The sequence below is a fragment of the Nesoenas mayeri genome, assembly GCF_963082525.1.
Source record: "Nesoenas mayeri genome assembly, chromosome: 8".
Classification (NCBI taxonomy): domain Eukaryota; kingdom Metazoa; phylum Chordata; class Aves; order Columbiformes; family Columbidae; genus Nesoenas; species Nesoenas mayeri.
The window spans coordinates 19,844,853-19,868,617 of NC_137554.1; the positions used below are offsets into that span (position 1 = coordinate 19,844,853).

Consider the following 23,765-nt stretch of genomic DNA (forward strand, 5'->3'; position numbering starts at 1 on the left):
CTGTCCCCAGGCCACCTCCAGCACAGGGTGCCACAGATACCAGCTGGTCCCATGGGAGTGGCCCTAAGCCCCATGTCAGCACCCCAAGGGCACCTCTGTGCCCCACCAGGTGCTGCCTTCCCTCCCTCCCCTCACTGCTCTGGAGCCCCCCACCAACACTAGGCCAGCAGCACCGAGAACAATAAATACTGTAATAAATAGAGAAAAATTTGTGGCGGGGCACTGCTCTGGCAGCAGGCAGTGGAGCCGGGGTCCTGGGATACCTGCCCTGCTCTGCACTCCCCAGGCCCCCTAGAGCAGGGGTGTGCACAGGTGTCCCTCTGGCCGTGACAAAGTCAGCGTTGCCCCGCAGAAGCACTCGGTTCAGTCCTTGATGGTGCTGTCCTGGTGGCAGGTAAGTGCAGCTGTGTCTGGCTGTGCCAGCTCTCCCGCTGGCTCGACGCTGAACCTGGCAGAGGGCTGGGGCTGCAGCCAGAGCCCTCCTCAAAGCTGGGGAGCACAGGAGGGGGATAGCCCCACACTCAGGACTTGGAGCAGAGGCTGGGGTGGCTTTGGAGGCTCATCACCAGGACAGCACAGCAACCTTCAGCAGGTAGGACACATTCCTGGGCTGGGCGCAGGACCGCCTTTGGGACCTTGCAGGCTGGAGAAGACAGGCAGGGTGAAGCCCTGTTCTGGTGAAGGCCATTCTGGTGAGCAGCAAAGTGGCCCCAGAGACTCGCAGAAGCCAAGGGGAGCTGTAGGTGGGTGGAAACCAAGGGTTAAATCAAGCCACACCAGTAGGATGGGACAGTGTCACAGGCCCCAGTGGCCCTAAGCTCATTGCTGGGGCCTGTGTCCCTGACAGGTTGGAGGCTGGAGCCAGCGGCCAGTTGTCCCACAGTCCCGTGGCCCAATGTGTGCAGACAAAGCGGCGTTTCGTGTCCTGCGTGGGGGGTCAGGTGAGGCCCCGGCTCAAATGGGCTTGTACAGCAGCGTGGTGACGTACTTCTTCTTGTAGCGGTGTGTAGCACTGAGCACCATGACGCCATCCTGCGAGAGGCACAGCATCAGTGGGTGGGAGAGCAGCAACCCCAAGGAACCCATTGGGAAGAGGGCTCTGTGGGCTCAGGGAGCAGTCTCAGCCCCCTTCCACTGTCCGGAGCCTCACAGCCAGCGAGACACATCCAACACCCACAACAGGGAGCCAGGGCAGAGCGAGGGAAGGGGCCAGTGTGCAACTGGGGAGCCCAGGGCTGCCCAGCTATACCACACTGTGGGGAGGCAGCTACAGGGAACTGGGAGCTGCAAGGAGCCCTCAACCCACATCCCTGCATGTGCCACACTTCACCGGGCAGCCAAACTGTCCTTGCGTGGGTCATCTTGTCCCTGTACCACTGTCTCCACCCCACACTGTCCAGGTTCTACTCCCTACAGGTGCTGCAGGCTCCCGGGTGCCACAGTAGCCCATTCCCTCCCCAGGCAGCCTCAGGGACCTGCCCTTACCTTGATGGAGAGTGCATAGAGGTGATTGAGCATGACATGGTTGGGTTCGGGCAGCAGTGCTGGGTCACACTAGGAGAAGAGGAGTGTCACGGGGGAACAGCACAGCCCTGACCTCCCAGCCCCAGCCATCACAGGGAGCTACCACCTCAGGCAATCTGAGCTGCTAGTGCCTCTGGCTGTTCTGAACAGGAACAGAGCAAGGGGCCAAACCAGCATGGTTAAGGGGAAAAGTGATGCTCTTCCCAGGAAATGCGAAAGGGAGACCAGGCTCCCAGCATACAGGACTTCCCTTCCAACCCCAGTGTGGCTCTTCACATGCAGGCAGTGTGCTGGTACCCACCGAGATGTTTGTGTCCTTGTTGAGGATGACCTGGAGGAGGTGAGGTGGGAGGATGGGTGGGGATTTGAAGCGCTCCTCGGGCCGGTATACATACATCTCTTGGCCATAAGGACCAGGTGGTGAACTTGATAAGTCTGAAGAGAAGAGACAGGAAAAGACATTACATGGCTAAACCAGGATTGGTGAGCAAAGAGTAGGTCCTAAGACACTGAGAAGGACACAGAAGGTTCTTACAGGCACAAACATCTTGTATGAGTCATGGCCATGTATCCTGTAGCAACAGCTCAGACTTTTCACAGCAGAATCAGCAGCCAGGCAAGCCCTGGGCACTTCCAAGCAGAACTGTGAGCTGGTACATGCGCTGGCACAACACAAGACCCTGTGGGATCCACCCCAAGACCCCTGCATGCAGCTCTCAGCACAGCTGGGTCATTCTCCCTTGTAGCAAGCAGCCAGCTTGCCCCAGAGCTCTGCCCTTTGCAGCAGGGGCATAGCAAGCAGCACACCTGCATGCTCATGGTGCTGCAGAACTGCCTGACCAGGAGGTCCCAGGAAGGGCAGATGGGAAGTCCAGATCAAGCAGCTGCTCAGCCCACATGAAGGATCACAGGAGCTTCTGGTCACTGGAAGCTGAACCTCCCAGACACATCTGACCTGACTGCTTTGGAACAGCCAGCACCTGGAAGGGCTCCACCTCACTGGAGCTCCTGCTGCTTGCTGGCTTCTTTCCAGTGAAGAATCTCCTGCCCAAGCTGGGCGAGGACACAGAGCTGAGGCTGTATCTGAGACGGGATTTACACCAGGGACAGTGGGCTGTGTTCAGAGCACCCTGGACTGAAAAATGACTGAGCTACCTGCCAGCATTACACACCAAGCCAGCGCTGCTGATGTCTGCTTGGTAACCTAACCTGCTGCTGTAACACAAGCAGAGAGGGAGGTTTCTGATGTGCTAGCACCAGTACAAATTACCTTGGCATGAAAACGAAGAGTCGCTGCTGAAAATAACCCAGGTCCTGCTCTTGCCTTAGCTTGTACCCCAGATCGGATGACTTGCTCACAGTTGAGCAGACAGAAAGGGGTGATGTTCCTGCCATTTACCGGTCTGAAATGGCTGCCTCAGCCACACACAGGCACTGACCCTGCGCTGGGACGGTGCCAGCACAGAACAAGTTACACCAGCACAGCCCCTCTATGCAGACAAAGCCTCAGCTGTGGACTGCTGAGGACACACTGCCAAACTCTTCCTGGGTGCAGACCCACACCTTTGCTCAGGGGGTCTGCTCATCCCCAAAGCAGCAAGTCTCAGAGGAGAGGAGGTGGAAAATCGCACATGCAAAGCTGTAATGCCACAAAAACTCACCCCGACCTGAGGTTTCTGAGCTCTCCAAGGAATCCACCTTCAAAGCATCAAACACCTCAAAGTCAGACTTCTTGACATGAATCAGGTTGTTAATTGTCCCCATCTGGCTGGTGACCACAGGCTGGAGAGAAACGAGGTAAGAGTCTTTCTATGTTCATCTCCAATTACAGCACACACGATGCTTCTTAGATCCTCCCAGCCCAAACTGACTTTGCTGTGTTCAGAGTACAGATGGCCAAGTGTCTAGCTCTGCTCTGTGCTTGCAGATCTCTGCTGTTTACCCTGGGGGGATTTCCCTTTACTCCCAGGCTCCTATATCACCTCCTATACTCATCCTCCATCCTGCTACACGCCGATGGGTAAGTGTCCTCTCCTTCCCCTGCTGCTACCATGTGATTCAGTTTGGAGGAGAACCTGCAAGTGAGTTCTGACTCCAAGGCTCATCTTCCCAGGTAGCCAATTCTGAATGGAGCTTAAAGGCCTCCTGGTGCTTCCCTGCCCATCAGTACCTTCCTGACACTCCCCCAGACAGTATGTCTAAGCCCAGAGGAACAAGCCTTCAAAAGGACTCATAGGATGGAGGTGCCTCTTTCATTTTGGCAGATACCCTCCGCTCCTCCTGCTCCCCCTCTGCTGCAGTCACATCATGTCTAGTCCCCTGAAGACAAGATCTGCAGGGATAAAACTTTGAGCATTACCTCAGACGGGTCATGAACCCATTGGCCATCCACAAAAAATTTGTACTGGTGCTCTCCTTCTGGGAGGTCCAGGATAGCGACAAAATCATTGTGGCTGTGCAGAGAGAACAGACGTGCAAAAGCATCACCCTGTTGATGCTCTGGATGCTGCTTTCCCACGAGGTCCAAGAAAACAGTGTTTTTTTCATGCACTGCCAAGCCCCTTTATCCCAACGCCTTCATGCAGGGTTAGGCTCGCTCATCCTCAGTGATCTGAGGGACAGATACAACAGGCGCCAGCGCTCAGAGTGCAAGCATGGCTCAGACCCCTGGGAGTGAGGCTGCAAGGGGCGCAGGAGGCAGCCCAGTTCACAGACCTGCCCTGCTGTCCACGGAAAAACAGTGTGGCAGACACCCTGTGCAAAACACGCTGGAGAGGAGGCATGGGCAACACATCTAACCCTGCTCTGGCACTGCAGGACGGGGGCAGCAAATGTAGCAGCTCTGTTAAACTTGTAATTGAGATAAACCCATTCCAGATGATTTGCTGGGATTACGCCCAGAGTCCTACTTAACGTTTTCACGGAAATCACAGATGTATTGCAGAACAGTGAGAACATCATTAGGGCAGGGAGACATTTGAGGGACAAATAAACAGCCCCTGCTGGCAACAAAACAACTAGGCGTGGGGTGAGACCACAGCCAAGGGAAGAGCTGACAGCCGGCCACATATCTGGGCAGGGCTCTGCTGCCAGGACTAGGTGCCGCGTGACATCCACCTGAGCAAGCAAAGCGGCCCATCCTGTCCTGTCCCTCCATTTCACAACTTCCCACCACCATGCAGCACCACCCAGGGAAGAAGCTGAGTCCATGTTTGTGCTTAGACCCTCTGGCTTGGGTGAACTGAGGAAAGCCGTGTGAGCAAAGGGAACAACAACCAGAAAGGAGACAGAAAACACTCCCTGCAATGGATTGGAGAACACAGAGTGACCTGAGGGACTGGCTACCTCTTGATGAGTGGAATCTTGGTGCTCCAGTTGTTGAAAGATCCGGAGATGAAGACCTCTTTGCCTCCATCAGCCCAGCGGATGACAGTGGGACGAGCCTGTTGGGATGGTTTCGACTCCTCCAGATCTGGCTGCCATGACACAAACTCCTTGTCCCCAGGAATCTGAGCAAAGGAAACCAGAGCCTGACTGAGATACAGAAACAACCAGAACCACATTTATTTCCTTCTGGCCTCTACCAGCCCACCTGCACATCCCAGATGAGGGCATTGCGAGCTCCTTCACCCTCCCAGCTCTGCCCAGACCCCTCCCACGCTGGGACCACAGCCCCATGCAGCTGGTGAGCTGAAGACCCAGCCAGAGCCCCCGCAGGGCAGGACAGAGAAGGCAGCAGCCAGCCCCTACCTTGGAATCATGGGAGCTGAAAACACTGGGGTCGTCGGTGCTGCCCACCATGATCTTGTGTGGGTGCTCCTTGGCAGGGTGGGCGGCACCGGAGCCGTCTGCACGGTGGGATTTGGAGCCATGGCGCTCCCCAGACACTCGCTCGCTGGTGGTGTTCCCCATGACAGCTCAGCAGACCCTGCGAGAGAAAGAGGACGGCAGTGTGGCCGAGCCTGTGGGCTCTGGCAGCGAGGAGAGGAGCAAAGGCACAGTTTCCCAATGCTCTTTGCTACGGGAGAGTGACAGCAATCCTAAAAAAGGTCCAAAGTTCAACCCCACTGCCAAGTTTGGGAGCTGAAGGGAATTTAACAAACAAGACAGCTTGACCTAATTATAGCCACATCCTTATGAACCATGGCTCCAGTTAAGCTGGTAATTGTTACAAAACTGATACCAGTTACGCTGCGTCCCACACAAGCCCCCAGCAGCCAGCACAGTAAAGGGGGTGAAGGTAAAAATAAAGCCAATCTCTGCTGGCAAATCAATTGCTTGGTGTTAACAGAGCCTGTTTCACAGTCCAACAGTCAGGCTCCACAGACAAACCCCCTACAACCAGCAAGGAAACAGCCGGGGAGTGAAAGCAGCAGCTGTTTAGCAGCTCCCAACAAGTCTCCAGGATCTCACTGGCAGAAGATCGGAGCCTCACACCCCACAAAGGCGACAGGGAGCATTTAAAGTGCCTGAGTGGAATCGCCCAAGCTGGAGCTTGGCCAAGGTGTAGGGCTAATGCCACAGCGTCTGCAAAAGGCTCAGCTCTTGGCGGTATTCACTCAGCATTCAGAAGGCAAGCCACTGTGTCAGCACAGTGCAGGGACGAGGTGGGCTTGTTGTGACCACACCGAGTGCTCCGGTGCCTGTCTGGCCATCGGGAGACACACGGGGAGGGAAGGGCAAGCCCAGACGCCTTAGTGTCGCTCTGCAGCTGGAGATGGGCCCTCATCCCCCATCTCACCCAGCTCAGACAAGGCAAAGCAGAAGATTTGGCCATACAGCGCCAAGCCATTAAGAACTACACACCTTTTGGGACAAAGAACAAAGCCACCGCAAGCTACACAGGACTCTTCAGGCTTCACCTAGTTTCCAGCAGCTGAAATGGATACAGGATTCTTGCCCCCTTCCTGGGCTTATTTTGCAGCTTTCAGCTTACTGTGTTGATCACGGGCTCTGCAGGGAAAGTCAAGAGGGCAGCCAGCGTTGCTTCATGCACTTAGTTGTGACATTTGGACATTTATTTGTTTAGAAGATCAAGTTATACGAAGGGGGCAGGGCAAGGGTGCCAGCCAAAGCCAGACTTTAGAAAATTACAGAGCAATTACAAAAGTATTTCTTAAATCCTGAGGGCTAAAAGCCCAAGTGGGCAGCTAAGCCGTACCTCCACCCCCTCTCAGTGAGGATCAAGTGCACCTGCAGACCCGGGTCAGATGAGCATGCTGCTGTCTCTGATATCTTCCCCCTCTGCCCTGGAGGAGGCTCAGCCAGCTCCTCGCAAAACCTGCCCCTGTGCCACTAGACCTGCTGCTGAGGAGCTTCTTCCCCAGTATCTCCACTAAGGCTCCCTTGCTTCTCATCTACGGGGAAGAAGGTAGGGAAGGCTGAATGTCCTCTTGTGCCAAGGCAGACCTGTGAGACAGGTGTAGGTGTTAACAGATATGAAAACTTCTCTTTCACCTCTCTAAAGGGAATTCGGTCCATCTGGCTGTCCCTTACAATCAGCCCCTGTAGCACAGCATGCTCTAATGGCATGACACAAGCACATCCCAGGTGCTGATGGAACAGCTGCTCATGCCAAAGCCTGAGCAAAACCCGCAGCACCTCAGTGCTCCTGCTGCAGTCCCTGGTCAGGGAGTCCCTGCTGAAGCCATCACGAGGTCCCTTCAGTTTCAGTTTTCAACCATCTCCCCACTTTGCTTCTGAAAGTGAAATTCACCAGTTCCCCCAGAAATGCCTCTCCCGCTCCACCAGTGACCCGTGCGGAGAAACCCAGCCTGAGAGGGTTTATTTTGGAGATGTGAGGTCTCTGCTCAGCTCCCTGCTCACCTGACACCTCCTGGTAGCGGTGTCACCCGGGCACCCTGGCCCGCCTGGGCTCCCGCACCTCCCTCTTTCGGGGATGTGTAAGGCTAAGGGGATGAGCAGGGAGAGGAAACCTGCCCTTCCACGGAGGGGGACAAGGGCTGTGCACGGCGGTGGCAGTGGCGGGGCTGTCACAGCACGCACAGCCACCCGCTCCCCGGCCGGGACACGGCGAAGCGGCGTCTGCCATGGCCCCGAGGAGAAGCGGGAAGGGGCAGGGCCCTCCCGCGGGACTCTGAGCCGGCTGCTGGGGTCAACCACAAATGCGGCGTCCAGGCCCCCGCCACCCACCGCAGTGTCACCCGTGGGGACGGCGTCACCCGCGGGGACGCACAGCCAAGCCTCACGCACCGTCTCCCGCAGCAGCGCCCGGACAGCTGCCAGCCCCCCAACCCGCCCGCGGCCCGGCCGGCCACGACACGCCGCTGTCACCCCCGGCCCCAACCGCCGCCCCACCTGGCCGCCGCCGCCCCGCTCTCCGCCTCCGTCCAAAATGGCGACACCCCCCGCCGCCACCGCCAGCCTCTGCGGGGCGCTCTGGCCCGTCCCCGCCCGCCGCTCTATGGCCGCGCCCCCCGCAGCCCCACTTCCTCGCTGCCGGGCAGCCGCCATGTTTTTTAAGGGCAGTTTCGCCCATTGTTGTGAAGGGTGGCCGGTCTGGCGCGCGGACGTGGTGGCTGTGCGCCGCGTTGGCTTCAGCCGCGCCGCAGCCGGCGGGCGGACGGCCATGTCGGTTGAGGGCAGGGCTGGGGCTCGGGGGTGGCTGCGGGGCTGGGCAGAATGGCTGTGGGTTGGCGTTGGGTAAGCCTTGGGTTGCAAGTGGCCAAAGCGCTGCTAGTGACTGGCAGGTCAGACGCCCCAGGACGGACACCAGAAACTAAAACAGCCCGTGCAGTGGGTTCCCTGCTCCCCATGCACGGGGACAAACTTTATTGTTCCCTTCCCCAAGTGCCCTGGCCGGGCCAGTTCCCCGTTTCCCCACTGCCTAACCCGTGGGTAGAGCTTGTGGGGTTGCTGGGCTGGGGTTTAGGGAAGGGGAGGGATTCTCTGTCCTCAGAGCAGCCCCCTGCAAGATCTGTTGTGTTCCCAGTACCACAGGAGGGTGAGACAGGCCAGGCTGGCTGGCATTTGCTGCACTGAGGGTGGTGAGACCTGAACCCAGGTTGCCCAGACTGGTGGTGGAGACATCCCAGGCCAGGCTGGATGGGGCTCTGAGCAGCCTGATCTGGGTGGAGATGTCCCCACTCGTGGCAGGAGTTGGACTAGATGAGTTTCCAACCCAAACCGTTCTATGATTCTATGATGAGCTGTGTCTTCAAGAAACCGACTCCCTCTGTGCTTCCTGACATGGCGGCAGACCTAGCAAGAAATGACAGAAACACCCGAAGGAAGACGATTGCCAGGAGCACCCACTGTCTCTTTCATTTTAGGTTAACGAGAGAGTGAGACATAGACAAGTGTGGCCACAATCAAACCCACGCTGAAGACGACCTTGAAGATGTGTGGCATGGTGCCGGAGCGGGCAGGGCGGCCCCCAGCTCTGGGTTGCAGTGGTTTGATGATGCGCTGGTGCTGGGTGAGGATGGCCTCCCTGGCACCAGCCCACCGGCCCGGGCCCCGCAGGCGGTACTGGTACGGTGTGCAGGGCCCGAAGGCCACCTCCAGCGCCAGCTTGGGGTCGGTGAGGAAGAGAGTGAGCAGGTTGGGCTTGACGCCCACCTGACAGGCGAGCTCGTCCATGTAGGGGATGTAATCCACCTGGATGGTGTGCCGCTGGCTCCTCACGTACCTGCGGGCAGGGAGGGCAGGGGGCTTGGCACACGAATACAGGGGGAACGGTGACAGCAGCGGTGCCCACATGGGGTCCTTACCGCTTGGCCATTTTCTCCTTGGTTTGTGTGACATCAGCCAGCATATCGGCAGGTGGTGGCAGGTGCTGCAGCCCTGGGGAGGAGGAGGCGGTGGATGGAGCGAGGGCTGTGCTCCCACCATGCTGTGGCTGGCTCTGCAGCCCAGCCTGCCTTCTGCTCGCACACAAAAGCCTTTGCATCTTCACGGATGTGCCGTCACAGCAAGAGCAAAGCAGGAGTCACAGGCAAAGAAAGTAATGGCAGGAGAGGGAGAAGGTGGGCTGCAGGTAACAGGACCTGTTAGTGACCTCCCCAAGAGCAGATAAGCACGAGGCTCATTGCAAAATGGAACTCTGGGTTTTGTCCCTATGACTAAGCAAAAGGACAGCAAAAGTAGAAGGAGACACTGTGCAAGAGGCTGCAGCCAGCTGAACAAGTCAGCCTTGCTGTAGCCAAGGAAGCATGGCCACCCTGCATTTCCACACCCTGCCTCACTTACCTTTGAAGACACGTGTGGCCCAGCGACACTGGAGCTCGGAGACGGGCATGATGGCACCCTGGGGCTGGACAAAGCCGATGAAAGCCAGTGTCAACTTCTCCAAGTCAGGAGGGAACATGAATTTGTAGAGGGAGATCTGGTTCTCCACCACCTTCACACAGCCCTCCAGGAAGGGGAAGGAGAAGCTGTATCCTGTGGCAAAGACCACAGCGTCTATATCTTCCCTGGTGCCATCCTCGAAGATGGCAGATGTCTCCGTGAACTCCTGGATGTTTGGCTTCACCAGCACCCTGCCCGAAATGATGCGGCTTGGCAGGTCATCGTTGATGGTCAGATGCTGCTCAAAGATTCTGGAAGACACAGACAGATGTTGTGTGTGGCCCAGGCACTGGGGCAGGTTCCCGGGGTGCTGCTGGGGCACTCACCGGTGCCGGGGCTGGAGGCCATAGAGCGCATGATCAAAGCGGGCATTGAGCTTCCTCTCCAGGAAAAAGTTGCTGACGTCATGTGGCACCAGGCTGCGGAGGAGCTGTATGGAGCGCCTGATGTAAGAGAAGTCAAAGGGGTACCCGCCGTCTGCCAGCCGGTGCAGCACCCACGTCCCGCGCTTGGTGCTGAGGAAGACCTGGGAGGAAGGAGACGGGAGGTGGTGGTGTGGTAGCATCCTTTGGACCGGGCTGGGCCCCTGCCATGCTCCGTGGACGGGGATGCTGGCACGGCTGCTGGGACTGCAACAACCACCCCATTGAGAGGGAATGGGGTGCTTGACGCTGCTGGAGGGAAGGTAGCCCATGGGATGGCAGGGAGTTGCTTGGTGCCCTCTGGGGTCTGAATAATAATCCTCCGAGCCACAGGGGCTCTCCCAGCGCACCTGCTCTGCTGTGTGGCTCAGCTCCACTGCGATGTCAACGCCTGAATTTCCAGCGCCGACAACAACCACTCGCTTCCCCGAAAAGGACTGCGGGCCCTTGTAGTCTCGGCTATGTAGGTACCAGCCCTCAAACTTTTCCAGCCCTGGAAGAGAGAGGGAAGCCATACTGGGCAGGGTTGTGGGACAGGGGATGACTGTCCCTCTGGTTTGACCAGTTGTGTGTTTTGGGAACAGGCTTGGAACAATGTGACCAGCGGGAGCGATGCAGCCCTGGGATGCTGCATGCATAAGTGGTGGAATATCCAGCCCGGGAGATGCTCAGTGTGGCCCTGAGCATCCTGCTGGCATGTGTTTGGAGGGAGAGGTGAGCTGACAGTGCTGGCACCTGCCAGCAGGGCAGTTTGGTCAAGAACTGACAGCAGGGCAAAAGCCACCATGGACAGACCACCAATATGAGTGGGATAGCAGCATGCACATGCAGTCCCACCTGGTGCATTAACCTGTGGAGGAATTTTTGGCAGTAGCCAGAGTGGGTGGGGGCTAAGCTGGGGAGGAGAGTGATCCCAAAGGAGCAAGGCAGCAGGTGAGTGGCCTGTGGGGCTGTACCTGGGAAGGAGCTCAGCGGGAGATGTGCCTCGCAGTGGTGCCCGGTGCACACCAGCACGGCATCGAAGACGGCTGCCTCCTGCTTCCCCTCGCTCTCTGTCACCACCTCCCACTGGCCCGTGGTGGCAAAGTCGGGGCGCTTGGAAACGCGGCACACGCTGGTCTGGGCACAGGGACAGCGGGTGTCAGGTACCCTGTGGCCCCCAGCCCCACTGCTCCCCAGTCCCCCCATCGCTCACCCTGAAGCGGATGTGGCGGAGCAGGCAGAAGTGCTGGGCGTACATGCGGAAATACTCCATGATCTTGGAGTTGTGCATGTAGTTGGGGAAGTCCTCGGGGATGGGGAAGTCGCTGAAGCACATCATCTCCTTGGAGGTGTTGATGATGACGGAGCGGTAGATGCTGGCACGGCCCTCCTCGGGGTGCTCCTGCGGGAGCCGAGAATGGCTCAGCGCTGGCACAGGGACCCCAGGGCTGCCTGCCCTGCCTGTGGCGACAGCGGGGGTCTTGTGCCTCAGTTTCTCTGCTCCCTGGCCCTGCTGAGGCAGTGCATTCCCAAAGCTGCCTGTGATGCCATTGCCCTGGTTGCCTTGTCAGGTCTCGCTGGCTGCTGAACCAGCTCAGGCACTTCTAGCTGAGTGACCGCTCCTGCTCACCGGGTCTCTGCTGTGGCAGCCAGGCGCTGCTGCCTTGGTTCTGCTCCACCAACCCCAATTCTGACCCACATGGGCAGAACCAGTGAGCTGTAACTGAGCCACCCCAAACCTCACGCTGGCAAGGTGCATTGTGTGTCCCCCTGGGCTCTCCCACCTGCGTATCAGGGCATGGTGGGAATGCTTGTCTTCTTGTCAGTGGGTCCCCGGGAGGAAAAGTCAGCAGCTTCATTAGGTGGGGGCAGAAACAAACTCCAGGACTTGCCCCGAGGCAGGGAAAGCCAAGGCAGCGCTGGGTGCCTCTGCGTGGGCAAGCAGCACAGAAGCAGAGAGAGGAACAACCATGACTTCCAGGGAAGGGCTGGTCAGGATGGGGACCAGGACAGCCATCAGGGTCAGACAGGACCGGGATGGGTAGGAAAGGGCTAGAGGGGACCAGGAGCAAAGCAGCAGGGAAGGGATGGATGAAGGATGGGAAGGGGCAGGCTGAGCTGGGGGCACAAGTCCTTGGGGATGGTCCTTCCTGCTGCTGGTGGGAAGGAGATGAGTCCTATGTGGCCAGCACACCACCTGGAACCATAGAGACCTCCAGCTGCTGCAGCTGTTTTTCTTTTCTGTGGTTTTCCTTGGAAACCTACCTGCACACGCATGCAAAACAAGGGAGCGGTGCTTCGTTAGCTGCCAACAACCCATCCCAGTCCTGTCCGTGCTGCTGACGTGCGGCAGGCTGGCACAGCACGGGTCTTACCTCGAAGCGCCAGAGCCCCCCGATGTCCCCGCTCCTCTCGAAGCAGGTGGGTACCAGCCCCTCATCCAGGCAGCATTTCAGGGCACAGAGGCCAGAGGCACCAGCCCCAATGACGGCTACTCTCTGGGCAGCCATGTCCCGTGGAGCGGTGGTGGCAGGGATGGTGGGGAAGCCTTGGCCAGGGGTAATACACGCTTGGTGGGGTGCAGAGCCTGGTGGGTCACACCCAGGGGACGTGTGGTGCTGCTCGGTATGGGATGGCTGTCCTTGTGCTTCCTGTGGGCAACTGACGTCAGCTGGGCTGTCCCAAGATTGTTTCTTCCAGACATGATATACAGGTTCCCCTTGCTGCTGTGCCACACCTCCTGCCTGCGCCTGCCCTCCCCAAGGGGCTCTTTAGGTTCCTAGGCACGGGGGCTGAGATGTGGCCACACTCCCGATTTTGGGAGGTTGTGGCATGGTAAACAAAACTGTGGGGATGCTTGAGGCATTGGTGGCCAGCAGCTGTGCCAGCACCAGCGTGTGGTGGCCAAGACCCCTTGTCACCACTCTGGGTCCTCAGTCCCCATCAGCCATCCTCTGGAGGGGCTACATAGGGTGGCACTGGGCTGTGCTCCTGTGAGCACCTGGGCAAGGCTGTTTTGCTGTGGCTACCTGTATGTGTGTGCATGTCTGTGCATGCAGGTCTGCATGCAGCCCACGCTGCTGCGGAGCTGGAGCTGTGCCGCCGGCACGAGCCCGACCTCAAACCCATGCGCATTCCCCCAGCACACAGTGGGAAGGGGTTGGTTCAGTAACCGGACACATACCTGGCTCCATTTAACACACTTTTATCCAGTTAGCATGTCTGCTGTGCCTCTGCTACTTAGCTCTGGTGTGGGTGTAGCCAGTGGTGGCTCAGCTGGGTTACAGGTGACAGGAAAGCTGGTGTGTCCCCGCTGTGTTGAAAGGGACTGGGTTTTACCCTGTGCAATAGCAGGTTTTCTTGTTCATCTCTAGTGGCAGCTCGCTGTGCAGGAGGTGCAGAGTGGGTTCTGGGACATTATTTTAGCAGCTGAGGAGGCTCTGCACACCCTGAGCTTGTGGTGTGGCTGTGGCAGGGCTGTGCCAGGCAGGAGGAGGGTTCCTGCCAGTGCTGGGGTGCACAGGCTGTCGCAGGGCGATAGGTGGCCAGTCAGCTCCCCCAGCACATCATAAAGCCTCCCTTCCTACACTTGTAGGGCACCTACAAGTAAGCAAAAATGATGGCAAGGATGGCCACAGCCCCAACCAGCTTGAAGATGATGGGCACAGCTGGGGATGGTGCTTGCTCCTTCACGTGCCGTGTCTGCAAGGGTTTGATGATGCGCTGGCGCTGGGTGAGGATGGCCTCCCTGGCACCAGCCCACCGGCCCGGGCCCCGCAGGCGGTACTGGTACGGTGTGCAGGGCCCGAAGGCCACCTCCAGCGCCAGCTTGGGGTCGGTGAAGAAGAGGGCGAGCAGGTTGGGCTTGACGCCCACCTGACAGGCGAGCTCGTCCATGTAGGGGATGTAATCCACCTGGATGGTGTGCCGCTGGCTCCTCACGTACCTGTGGGCAGGGAGGGCAGGTCGGTGCTGGCAGCAGAACCAGCAGATGCCCCATGCACCAGCAAGGCGGTACAGGATGGACCGCCATGGGGAACGACAGTGGGGTGGGAGTGGTGCAGTCAGGCACATCCCTGCTGTCTGTGGGCATGACCAAATGTGCCAGGACACAGCCACAGGGCAGGACAGGTGCCCACAAACAGCTATGTCCAAACCAGTCCCTTCCCTGTTCCCGAGGCGGGTCTTACTGCTTTGCCATTGCGTCCTTCTTCTGTCTGATGTCAGCCTCCATGTCCTGCTGTGGGGGCAGCGTGTTCAGCCCTAGGGAGGACAAGGCACAGTGTGGGGGTGCTGCACCCCGCTGGCAACATTACGGTGCTACCGTTGCCTGGGTGCTGTGCCCCTGCCGGCACTGCTATGATGGGCGATGGGGCACCAGAGGCATGTCCAGGCTCCTCAGGATGGGAGAGAACAGCCCATGAGGCTCAGGGTATGAGTGTCCCTGCGCTGCTCAGGCAAAAGCCCGGCTCACCACAATGGCTGCAAACTGGTCACACCATCGCCTGCAACCAGGATGGCACAGCTGGCTGCTCCCTTCCAAACACACCTGGGCAGCAGCTGCCCTGGCTCCAGGGGTGCAGGCTCATGCTGCAGCCACAGAGGGAGGTTTGCCTTGCTTACCCTTGAAGACACGGGTGGCCCAGCGACACTGGAGCTCGGAGATGGGCATGATGGCACCAACGGGCTGGATGAAGCCGATGAAAGCCAATGTTGGCTTCTCCAAGTCAGGAGGGAACATAAATTTGTAGAGGGGGATCTGGTTCTCCACCACCTTCACACAGCCCTCCAGGAAGGGGAAGGAGAAGCTGTATCCCGTGGCAAAGACCACAGTGTCGATGTCTTCCTTGGTGCCATCCTCAAAGATAGCAGACATCTCTGTGAACTCCTGGATGTTTGGCTTCACCAGCACCCTGCCCGAAATGATGCGGTTTGGCAGGTCATCGTTGATGGTTGGGTGCTGCTCAAAGATCCTGGAAGGCAGAAGGAGCCATCAGGGTGCCGGGGTGGGGTGTCTCTGCTATACATCCTGCTCTGGCCACTGCTCCCCGTTCCAAGGATGCTCATCTCCAGGGATGCTCAGCCCCAAGGATGCTCATCACCAATGCGGCTGATTCCCCAGGGATGCTCAGCAGCTGCTACTGTGCTGGCACTACCAAGGGTCCCTGGAAGGGGCAGTGGTGCTCCCTCAAGCATTGCCTTTGCACACCACAGCTATTAACTGGGTTTCCAGGGCTGGTGCCTCAGCCCCAGCCTGGGCACAGGGAGCGTGGAAGTGGTTGAGCAGGGCTGGATATGGGGGGAATAAAGGGGTCCCTCCTGAGCAGGGGGAGCTTTTGCTGGCACCTGTGTTTTGGCTTCACGCCATAGTGTGAGTGGTCGAATCTTGCATTCAGCTGATTCTCTGCGAACTTGCTTGCCACGGACAGGCCCAGCAGCTGCCTCAGAACCATATTGAGTCGAGTGAGGAAGATGATGTCCATGGGGTAGCCCCGACTTCCAACACGGTTGAAGATCCATGCGCCCCGGCGGGTGCTAAGGAAGACCTGGGCAAGGAAGGAAGCGTCACCTCCTGAAGGTGGTGATAGTCCTGGGGGGCTGCCCAGGGATATGTCCTCGCCCTGGGATCGCTCCTCTTCATGGGTGCAGGCACTGCCAAATGCAGCAAGTGCCAGGACAGAGTGGTGGCCATGCCATGGTCTTGGTCCTGGTGTCCTGGTGGAGCCGGTAGTATGCACGGTGGGCTGAGTTTCCCACTGGCACTCCGCTCCTGCTACTCACCTGCTTGGCTGTTTGGCTGATCTCCACAGCCAGGTCTGAGCCTGAATTCCCAATCCCAATCACAACGACCCTCTTGTCTGTAAAATCTTGGGCATCTTTGTATTCTCGGCTGTGGACGTAATGGCCCTTGAACGTCTTGATGCCTGTGGGTGGGGAGGAGGGATGCTTGGCTTCCTGGTGCCAGGCTGGAGGGTCACTGCCACAAAAATTGAAGTGGGGACCCTCTTTGACACTGCCAGACCCCTCCTGGGGAGCTTGGAAGTGCTCCCAAAGTCAAAGCAAAGCAGGGAAACACTGAGGCCAGGAAAAGAGGATTAGGGAGAACAGGGTTCCAATGGCTGAGCTTTCTGGGGTCTCTCCTTGCACAGGGGTGTGGGGCTGTACCTGGGAAGGAGCTCAGCGGGAGATGTGCCTCGCAGTGGTGCCCGGTGCACACCAGCACGGCATCGAAGACGGCCGCCTCCTGCTTCCCCTCGCTCTCTGTCACCACCTCCCACTGGCCCGTGGTGGCAAAGTCGGGGCGCTTGGAAACGCGGCACACGCTGGTCTGGGCACAGGGACAGCGGGTGTCAGGTACCCTGTGGCCCCCAGCCCCACTGCTCCCCAGTCCCCCCATCGCTCACCCTGAAGCGGATGTGGCGGAGCAGGCAGAAGTGCTGGGCGTACATGCGGAAATACTCCATGATCTTGGAGTTGTGCATGTAGTTGGGGAAGTCCTCGGGGATGGGGAAGTCGCTGAAGCACATCATCTCCTTGGAGGTGTTGATGATGACGGAGCGGTAGATGCTGGCACGGCCCTCCTCGGGGTGCTCCTGCGGGAGCCAGGAACGGCTCAGCGCTGGCACAGGGACCCCAGGGCTGCCTGCCCTGCCTGTGGTGACAGCGGGGGTCTTGTGCCTCAGTTTCCCTGCTCCCTGCGGAGCACAGCTCAGCACTGGCACAGGGGCAGCCATGTGGAGGGATGGCTGCTGCTGCTGTGGCAGCTCTTTGTGTGGAGCCCCTGTCCTCAGCCCCCCCCGCCCAGGACCCTGCCATGGCCAGCTGCGTGCCACCCTGCTGGCCACCCACACTGATTCCCGGCTGCCATGGTGCTGACCACTGGCAGGATGTGTGGCTTCCAGGGATTACCTCAAACCTCCAGAGTCCTCCGATGTCCCCGGTCCTCTCAAAGCAGACGGGCTCCAGCCCCTCTTGCAGGCAGGCTTTGATGGCGCACAGCCCGCTGCTGCCTGCTCCGATGATGGCCACCCTCTTCGCCATGGTGCCCTCCACCACTGCGTCTCTGCCTGGGGACAGTGTCAGACTGTGAGCAAAATTTTGGCCCTGTGCACCAAAGAGGTCCCAAAGCTGAGAGACAGCCCCCAAAAAGTTTGGGACTGCAAAGCAACTGGTTTTCTTACCCCAGCAGACTTGTGCTGGGGTTTTGCACCACCACAGTGTTGCCTCAGGGAGAAACGCTACTGAGTGCCAGGAGCCTTGAAATCTCCCATTCCACGCCAAGTGCCAGCGACGGAGGTGTGCCAGGGTGCTGTGCCCTGCCTTGGGGACTGATGGCTCCCTCCCGAGTGGACAACAGCCCCTCCACCTGCGCTTTGCCCTCTCCCTTCACCAGTGAGGTGTCTGTCGTACCGCCCCGGTGCCCGCGGCATGCTGGCAGCCTGTGTGGAGCCCTCACTGACCTGCAGCCATGGCCAGCAGTGGTCTCTTCCGGGTTGCCCTGACCCGTGACGCCGATGGCGGCCTGGCTTTCCGTGAGCAGGGCCTCCCACCCCGTCACTCCTCCCCCAGGGCTGGAGAAAGGAAGCCGGCACTGCTGGCTCCTGGACAGCTTTTCTGGCAGCGGCTCTCGCCACAGCCTGGGCCAGCGTAAGGAGCCATCGCAGGCACCTCAGCTGGAACCCCTGTGTGGGGACACAGGGTTGCAGGAAAAGCAGACATGCAGCCGGTCTCTGTGGCACACATGTTGGGTACACAGACACTGCCCTGAACTTTTATCACTGGGATTATCAGGATCAGCCCAACCCTGTTCATGCTAATACTTGAGGGCACATGTAGCACCGACTGCTCCAGTGGCTTCACCCATGTCTCTGTGCCCCTGGGCTGGGCATCTCAGTACAGTGTCCCCATAGCTACGGCTTGCTTGTGGGACCCCAGGGCCAGGAGCACTGCATTGCTGGTATGTTGCTGGTGCTGGGCTGTGGGACCGGTTCGGAAAGGCTCTCCTCGGCAGCAGGAGGCACAGACAGGGTGGCTTGGTAGCACACTGCTGGCTGCCGGCATGGCCAAGTTTTGCAGCCAAAATGGTTTTAACCTTCTAAAACTCATAGTATGTTTGCAGTAATTGTAATAAAGCTCTTTCTATCCCTCACTGTTGGCAAGGGCTCATCTCTGCTCAGGGCAGAAGCCCCAAGCTGCCAACCCGGACTCCATGCCTGTCTGTCAAAAAGCATCAAAAGCATCTCTTACCGGACAGTAGGATCAACTGCCTTCCCTGCTCTGCTCTTAGCTGGCTTCTGGCTCTTTTGTAAGCTCTGCAGGGACTGCCCAAGGGTGACAGATACACTGGACTTCTCCCAGCCCTCAGCCCCACCTCTGTGCTGTGAAACCTCTGTGCAGGTTGCCTTCTAATTTGCCCTTCTCCCTTGGCAGCTACAAGAAGCTGCACAGCCCTGGACTTCGCCCCAACTGTGCTTGGGCTCATGGCTCTGCTAAACTGTGCCATCAGGCACAGGGGATGGGGGATTGCATCAGGGTCAACCCATGGCATTTTGGTCTACGCCAGCTTGTTAGTATCTGTGGAAAGCCACAGTCCTCTGAGGCCAGCGACTGACCAGAACAGACAGCACAGTGAGCACAGACCTATCTGCTCTGGGCTTTTGCAGCAGCCAGAGGTGCCATAGGACAGGCAGAGCAGAAAGCAGTCATTTCCTCCTTCCTATCGGCAGGCTGGCATCTGTGCTTGAAGGAGCAGTGACAAGTGACAAGCACAAGATGAGACCAAAGATCTTGCTCATGGAGGGTCCTGCAAGAGAAGTGGGAGCAATTTTTGGCACACACATGCAAGAACTAGCCACCAATGCAGCAAGTTGCTGCCATACTCCTCCGTGGCCTGGAGACAAAGACCCCAATGTCTGTAAGAACCGTTTGGACAAAAAGCACCCCATGTTTGGGAAAAAGTAGAGCTAAGATGTTTTGGCACTGCACAACAAGCCCTGGTCACCCCAAAGCCTGACCCCAGGGGAGCGTGCTGCCTGTCCCTAATCCCACAGACGGCACAGAGCTCAGCTCTGCCTCAGGGCAGGGGGGCTGGCAGAGGCAGCCAGATGGGCCCAGCCAGCTGCCAGGCATGCAGTGCAAACCAGGGGACTTAATTTTGGTCATTGGAGTGTAAACCCACAGCTTCACTGTGCCGGTGGATGAGGGCGCAGCTCTGGGAGAACCTTGTCATGTCAAGTGTTTTCATTTCAGCTCCTGTGTAACTGAAGGTGGGTGACAGACTGAGACAGGTGCTTGCACCAGCAGCACTCAAGGCTGCTCCTGCACACCTCACCCAGAGGAACAGCACACTTAAACACTGCCTGATTTTAATATAATTTAATCTGAGCTTTCCACTTAGTGCATTAATAGACCTTAATGGCCTCACCTGCACCAAATCACCCCCACCCACATGTGGGAGCACTTTTTAAGCTCAGCCCAGAGCTTTAAAAGTGCTCCTAGCTCTCTGTCTGTGGTGTCTCCTGATGTGGATTCTGTGCCTTTTCTGGCTCAATCTCAGCCCCATCTCATTACAGAGGCTCATCACATTCCTCTCCTGTGCCAAGGACAAGCAGTCTTCTCGGAAATAAGCAGGCTGCCAAGACCAACAGTGCCAGGGTAGGGGAGCCAGCCTGTTCAGAGCACAGGAAGCCATGGTGTTGGTTGGCAGAGCCAGGGCTTCTTTCTGGAGGCAGTGCAGGTAAGGCTCAGCTCCTGGGTGAGGTGTATGGCCAGACAGGGCTGTAGGGAAGGAACCTGCTCCTCAGGATGCTCTCGACAGCGTTGGTGATGTGCTGACAAACAGGAATTGCTGTGAGCACACTGTACTCCTGGGAGACTGAAAATCCTGTGGAGAGGAACAAGGAGCTGTGAGTCTCTACACCAGGGATTCAGGAGCAGGCTTCTGCTGGGAACTGCTTCCCCAATCACCCACTCTCTTGGAGATGCCATGAATAGTCTAAACCCTCCACTGCGTCATCCCTTCCCCATGGCATCAGGAGCCAGATGCTTGTGTCCTTGTTGCTTGACATCTGGCCTCAGTGCAGTGCTTAAATCAAGGGCAATAGGGAAGAGATATGTTGCTTCAGAACACAGAGCTCTTTAAAAACCTGAGGACAGATGCCAGTGAGGCCCCTCCAGGCAGATATTATGGAGCAGGCTGTGTGGGGCACGCTCACAACAGCAATATGATCGGTGTATTTACAACATTACAGATACACAGGCAATCACAGACGTATCTCTGCAAAGCCACAGCTACCACATACATTATGGGCTAATGCAAAGGTGTGCCAATTCACAGTATCAGCAGTGAGCTGCTGAGCCCTCCCCGGGCTCTGCAGGGACTGTTTTTTCATGGGACAACAGTCAAAGTGTTGGGAGGACAAGACAGCACCAAATGTATGTCTTAAGTGGGCCCAGGAGCCTGCAGCATCATCAGTGTTGAAGTCTTGGCCGGATAGATCGGGTCTAGGATGCAAGTTTGAGTCCCAGTATCACCTCCTTGTGCACACTTAGAAAACTAGGTGCATGCCCCATCCTTTGGGAAGGACCCAGCCATCAATGGCTCCAGAGCGCAAAGAGGGCAGGCGCACTGAGCGGGGACAGCCAGCAGTATTCCACCACGCTGTACAGTGCATAGCCCAGCAGCAAACCAAAGAGCACATCCGTCACGTTGTGTCTGCCCAGCATCACCCTTGAGACGCCGACGATGAGAGCCCAAAGCACCACGAGGACCCGCAGCGGGACGGCGAGTACCAGGTGGTGCAGAACGAAGCGGCAGACTAGGGCGGCTCTGGTGGCATGGCCTGATGGAAAGGAGTACTTGTCCACTGAGATGGTGACAAACATGTCCATCTTGTTGTGGGTGGGCCGCCGCCGCTTGACGAGCCCTTTCACCACTGCCACCAGCACGAGATCCAGCAGCAGCGCTACAAGACAGTAACGGTGAGTGAACAAGGTGGTTAGTTTTTTTCATTTGTTTTCCCTCTCCATGGAAAACAAGGCAAGAATCAAAGCAGAGCCATTAGCTAAGAAAAAAGTACTTGGCTACCAAAAGCTGCTAAGAGAAGGCATGATTTCTCATGGCTACAGTGCCCGGGTAGGGAGAACGTGGCATTCATCCAGTGTGTGGCCTTCTGTGGCACAAGCACATCTTCAGTCTCCACTCCTGCTGCATGCAGCCCTCGGGCAGCATCACATACACTGCCTGCTGCAGCCAGCAACAGGACTTGGCCCAGCTCACACCCAAGGTTGTTTCTTTCTGTGTAAAATCTGATATCACCATGGCTTGGGGCTCACTTTGACCCTTAATCTGAAGTTAATAGAGGGGTTAATACTCCTCACAACCCCTGACAACCTGTGCTGACTTGCTGTTGCTTTGTCTACCCTCATGCCTGGGAGTCAAACTGACCCTGGTGAATGATCCACCCACTGCAACCACTTGGCCATGGCTCAGGGTGAGCGACCTTGAGTTTGTGGTGCTGACAAGGCTCCTGCGCTCTGGCTTCTCCCTTCTGCTGGGGGGATTAACACCAGAAAGTTAACCATGCTTTGCTTTTCAAGGGCTGAATAAAGGATGATTTAAATAATGGTGGCTTGCTGACAGAGAGCTAAAGGCTGTTGCAGTGGCAGAGGAGGAGTGCCTGTGAGAAGTGTCCAGCCAGTATTTGGCAAGGGCAGCTTCTCATGTAGGACAGAGGCTGCTTTCTCCATCCCCCTTAGTTTGGCTAGTGTAGTGCTTGCAGCTGGGGCTGCTTCTTCCAAGGAGATCTTATGAGAGACCAACTTCTGCATGTGCTAAGTCTTGTTTATGGACACCAAATGTTTCAGTCACTTCAGTTCATTCACTTTGGTTAATCATTTATGAACAAATATTTTTTTTTGTCCACATGTATCCCTAGTTCAATTGCTTTTTCTCTTTTTACACGTGGTTGGGAGATTCAGCCTGGATGTCAGGGAACACTCCTTCCCCACATGGGTGCTGCAACCCTGGGACAGAGGCCCAGAGAGGGGGGTGGTTCTGACTCAGAGTGTTGAGGGTTGCACAAGACCGTGGTGCTGGGACAGACCTCCTCAGATCAGAGGTTATATTGGAGGCCTCCACATCCCTTCCCACAGATCTGCTGTGAGATTATAATGTAACCATGTGTTGTTAGATCAAAAAAAGATGCACAAAACCACAGGTTTCCCACCAGCCAAATTTCAGTTCAAATAAGGGCGAGATACCAATTATGTGCAACTTAATAAAGGAGTAAGAACTAGGCTGTCAGTAGTTTCACCGTGTGTGGTGGGAGCTGTGACAGATGAGCCATACCCACACCGCCAGGCCCTCCAGCTGCAGGGTTACTCACTCTGGTACACACCAGAAGGACCTGTACCAGTTACTCAAAATCAGCCGGCTCCCTCGGGGCTGTAGCAGGTTTACTCAGCCCTGCCCCATCCTTCAGGTCCCATCCTCCCCCCTCGGCTCTGTCTGCAAAGCCCTTTGCTGAGCCCCCAGCCTCACCGAAGAGCAAGTTGAGCAGCACCTCCCTGGTTGCCGAGCTGTCGCTCTGGCAGAGCCCGTAGAAGGTGCCGAGCAGCCAGGGGATGCCGTGCCCTGAAACCTCGATGACCTTCATGAGGGGCCGTGCGCTGCCCCAGGCCGAGCCCTCTCCGGCGCAGACGCCCAGGCGCTTGGAGGCCCAGAGGTCGATGGCGAGCAGGGAGCTGAGGGCGATGCCCAGGAAAGAGGGGTTCAGCTTCATGCAGTCCTCCTCGGGCAGCGGGGCTGTTGCCGAGCTACCGGACTCCTTGCGGCGGGCCGGGCTGTCCGGGGCGCCGGGGCCGCGCTGGCTCACCAGGGACAGGAACTCCAGGCGGCCGCTGCTGCCGGCGCGTCGCTCGCGGCTGCTTCGGGGGCTCGGCATGGCGGGAGGGGGTGGCCTGGGAGAGGTGAGGGCCGGTCACCGGCTGCCAGCCCTGCTCTGGCACCGGGACCCGGGCGAGCCGCCCCGGAGCATGCATGCCCCCCGGCCCGGGCTTGCTTCTCCCCCCGCCGCCCCGCACCCTACCTGGCGCTACCGCACCGCCGGAGCCCGCTTCCCCCTCCTGCTGTGCTCCCGGGACACCCCCAAGGGCACCCCCGGGTGTTCGGCACCCTCGCTCCCCCAGTACCAGGCGGCCCCGGTGCGGCCCCGCTTCCTCTTCCGCCACCCGCCGTGACGCGCCCGGTTGCCATGGAGCCGGGACGCCCCGGGGCGCGGCTGCGGCGCCCCCTGGCGGAGGGGAGGTTTCCCCCGCCCTTCCTCCACGCCTGGCCCAGGGGCGGGGACCTGCGGGCGAGCCCCGCCTTCCCCCGCGCACTTGCCCGCCCCGGCCGGCGTACGGCAGCCGGCGAGGGCCGCAAGAGGGGCGGTGGCGGCGGCGGCGCCTTCGCCCTGCCGGCGCCGGTGCGGGCGCCGGTGCGCGGGCGGCGATGCGCGGCGGGCGGGCGGCGGGGGGACGGGTCGC

General features: G+C 58.3%; 3 protein-coding genes across 7 annotated transcripts; all 3 read right to left on the reverse strand.

Moving 5' to 3' along the window:
- Positions 1–171: 171 nt before the first annotated feature.
- Positions 172–7,885, reverse strand: PRKAB2 (protein kinase AMP-activated non-catalytic subunit beta 2). Of its 5 annotated transcripts, none has more exons than XM_080349033.1 (9): positions 7,843–7,885; positions 6,331–6,477; positions 5,275–5,452; positions 4,870–5,033; positions 3,884–3,977; positions 3,192–3,306; positions 1,826–1,959; positions 1,486–1,554; positions 172–1,032 (listed from the first exon to the last, which is right to left on the reverse strand). In XM_080349033.1, exons 3-9 carry the CDS (start codon positions 5,434–5,436, stop codon positions 955–957), a joined length of 816 nt encoding a protein of 271 aa, XP_080205159.1. In that variant the 5' UTR covers positions 5,437–5,452; positions 6,331–6,477; positions 7,843–7,885; the 3' UTR covers positions 172–954. The 5 variants fall into 5 exon arrangements, with proteins under 5 accessions (XP_080205159.1, XP_080205156.1, XP_080205160.1 ...); XM_080349030.1 differs by having other exon boundaries at positions 3,186–3,306; XM_080349034.1 differs by having other exon boundaries at positions 3,186–3,306; positions 4,870–5,058.
- A 932-nt stretch (positions 7,886–8,817) lies between these two features.
- On the reverse strand, positions 8,818–12,770 carry LOC308043157 (flavin-containing monooxygenase 5-like; the record flags this gene model as incomplete). Its single annotated transcript, XM_080349077.1, has 8 exons — positions 12,614–12,770; positions 11,452–11,640; positions 11,213–11,375; positions 10,607–10,749; positions 10,161–10,360; positions 9,736–10,085; positions 9,258–9,330; positions 8,818–9,175 (listed from the first exon to the last, which is right to left on the reverse strand). Exons 1-8 carry the CDS (start codon positions 12,746–12,748, stop codon positions 8,818–8,820), a joined length of 1,611 nt encoding a protein of 536 aa, XP_080205203.1. The 5' UTR covers positions 12,749–12,770.
- Positions 12,771–13,727: 957 nt separating this feature from the next.
- On the reverse strand, positions 13,728–23,435 carry LOC308043256 (flavin-containing monooxygenase 5-like). The gene is made up of 10 exons (XM_080349213.1): positions 23,327–23,435; positions 22,756–23,198; positions 17,148–17,293; positions 16,643–16,831; positions 16,404–16,566; positions 16,020–16,162; positions 15,585–15,784; positions 14,862–15,211; positions 14,429–14,501; positions 13,728–14,184 (listed from the first exon to the last, which is right to left on the reverse strand). The coding sequence occupies exons 2-10, from the start codon at positions 23,180–23,182 to the stop codon at positions 13,839–13,841; spliced, it is 2,037 nt and encodes a 678-aa protein (XP_080205339.1). The 5' UTR covers positions 23,183–23,198; positions 23,327–23,435; the 3' UTR covers positions 13,728–13,838.
- Between the last annotated feature and the right edge of the window lie 330 nt (positions 23,436–23,765).

Excerpts from the sequence above, each read along its gene's own strand:
- PRKAB2 (XM_080349030.1), bottom strand. The coding sequence starts at position 5,436 with ATGGGGAACACCACCAGCGAGCGAGTGTCTGGGGAGCGCCATGGCTCC. Across the intron at positions 1,960-3,185 it reads CTCAGAAACCTCAGGTCGGG|ACTTATCAAGTTCACCACCT; the intron begins GTGAGTTTTTGT and ends TCTTCTCTTCAG. Across the intron at positions 1,555-1,825 it reads ACAAGGACACAAACATCTCG|TGTGACCCAGCACTGCTGCC; the intron begins GTGGGTACCAGC and ends CTCTTCTCCTAG.
- LOC308043256 (XM_080349213.1), bottom strand. The coding sequence starts at position 23,182 with ATGCCGAGCCCCCGAAGCAGCCGCGAGCGACGCGCCGGCAGCAGCGGC. Across the intron at positions 15,785-16,019 it reads TCAGCCAAACAGCCAAGCAG|GTCTTCCTTAGCACCCGCCG; the intron begins GTGAGTAGCAGG and ends TTCCTTGCCCAG. Across the intron at positions 14,502-14,861 it reads GGCCACCCGTGTCTTCAAGG|GGCTGAACACGCTGCCCCCA; the intron begins GTAAGCAAGGCA and ends TGTCCTCCCTAG.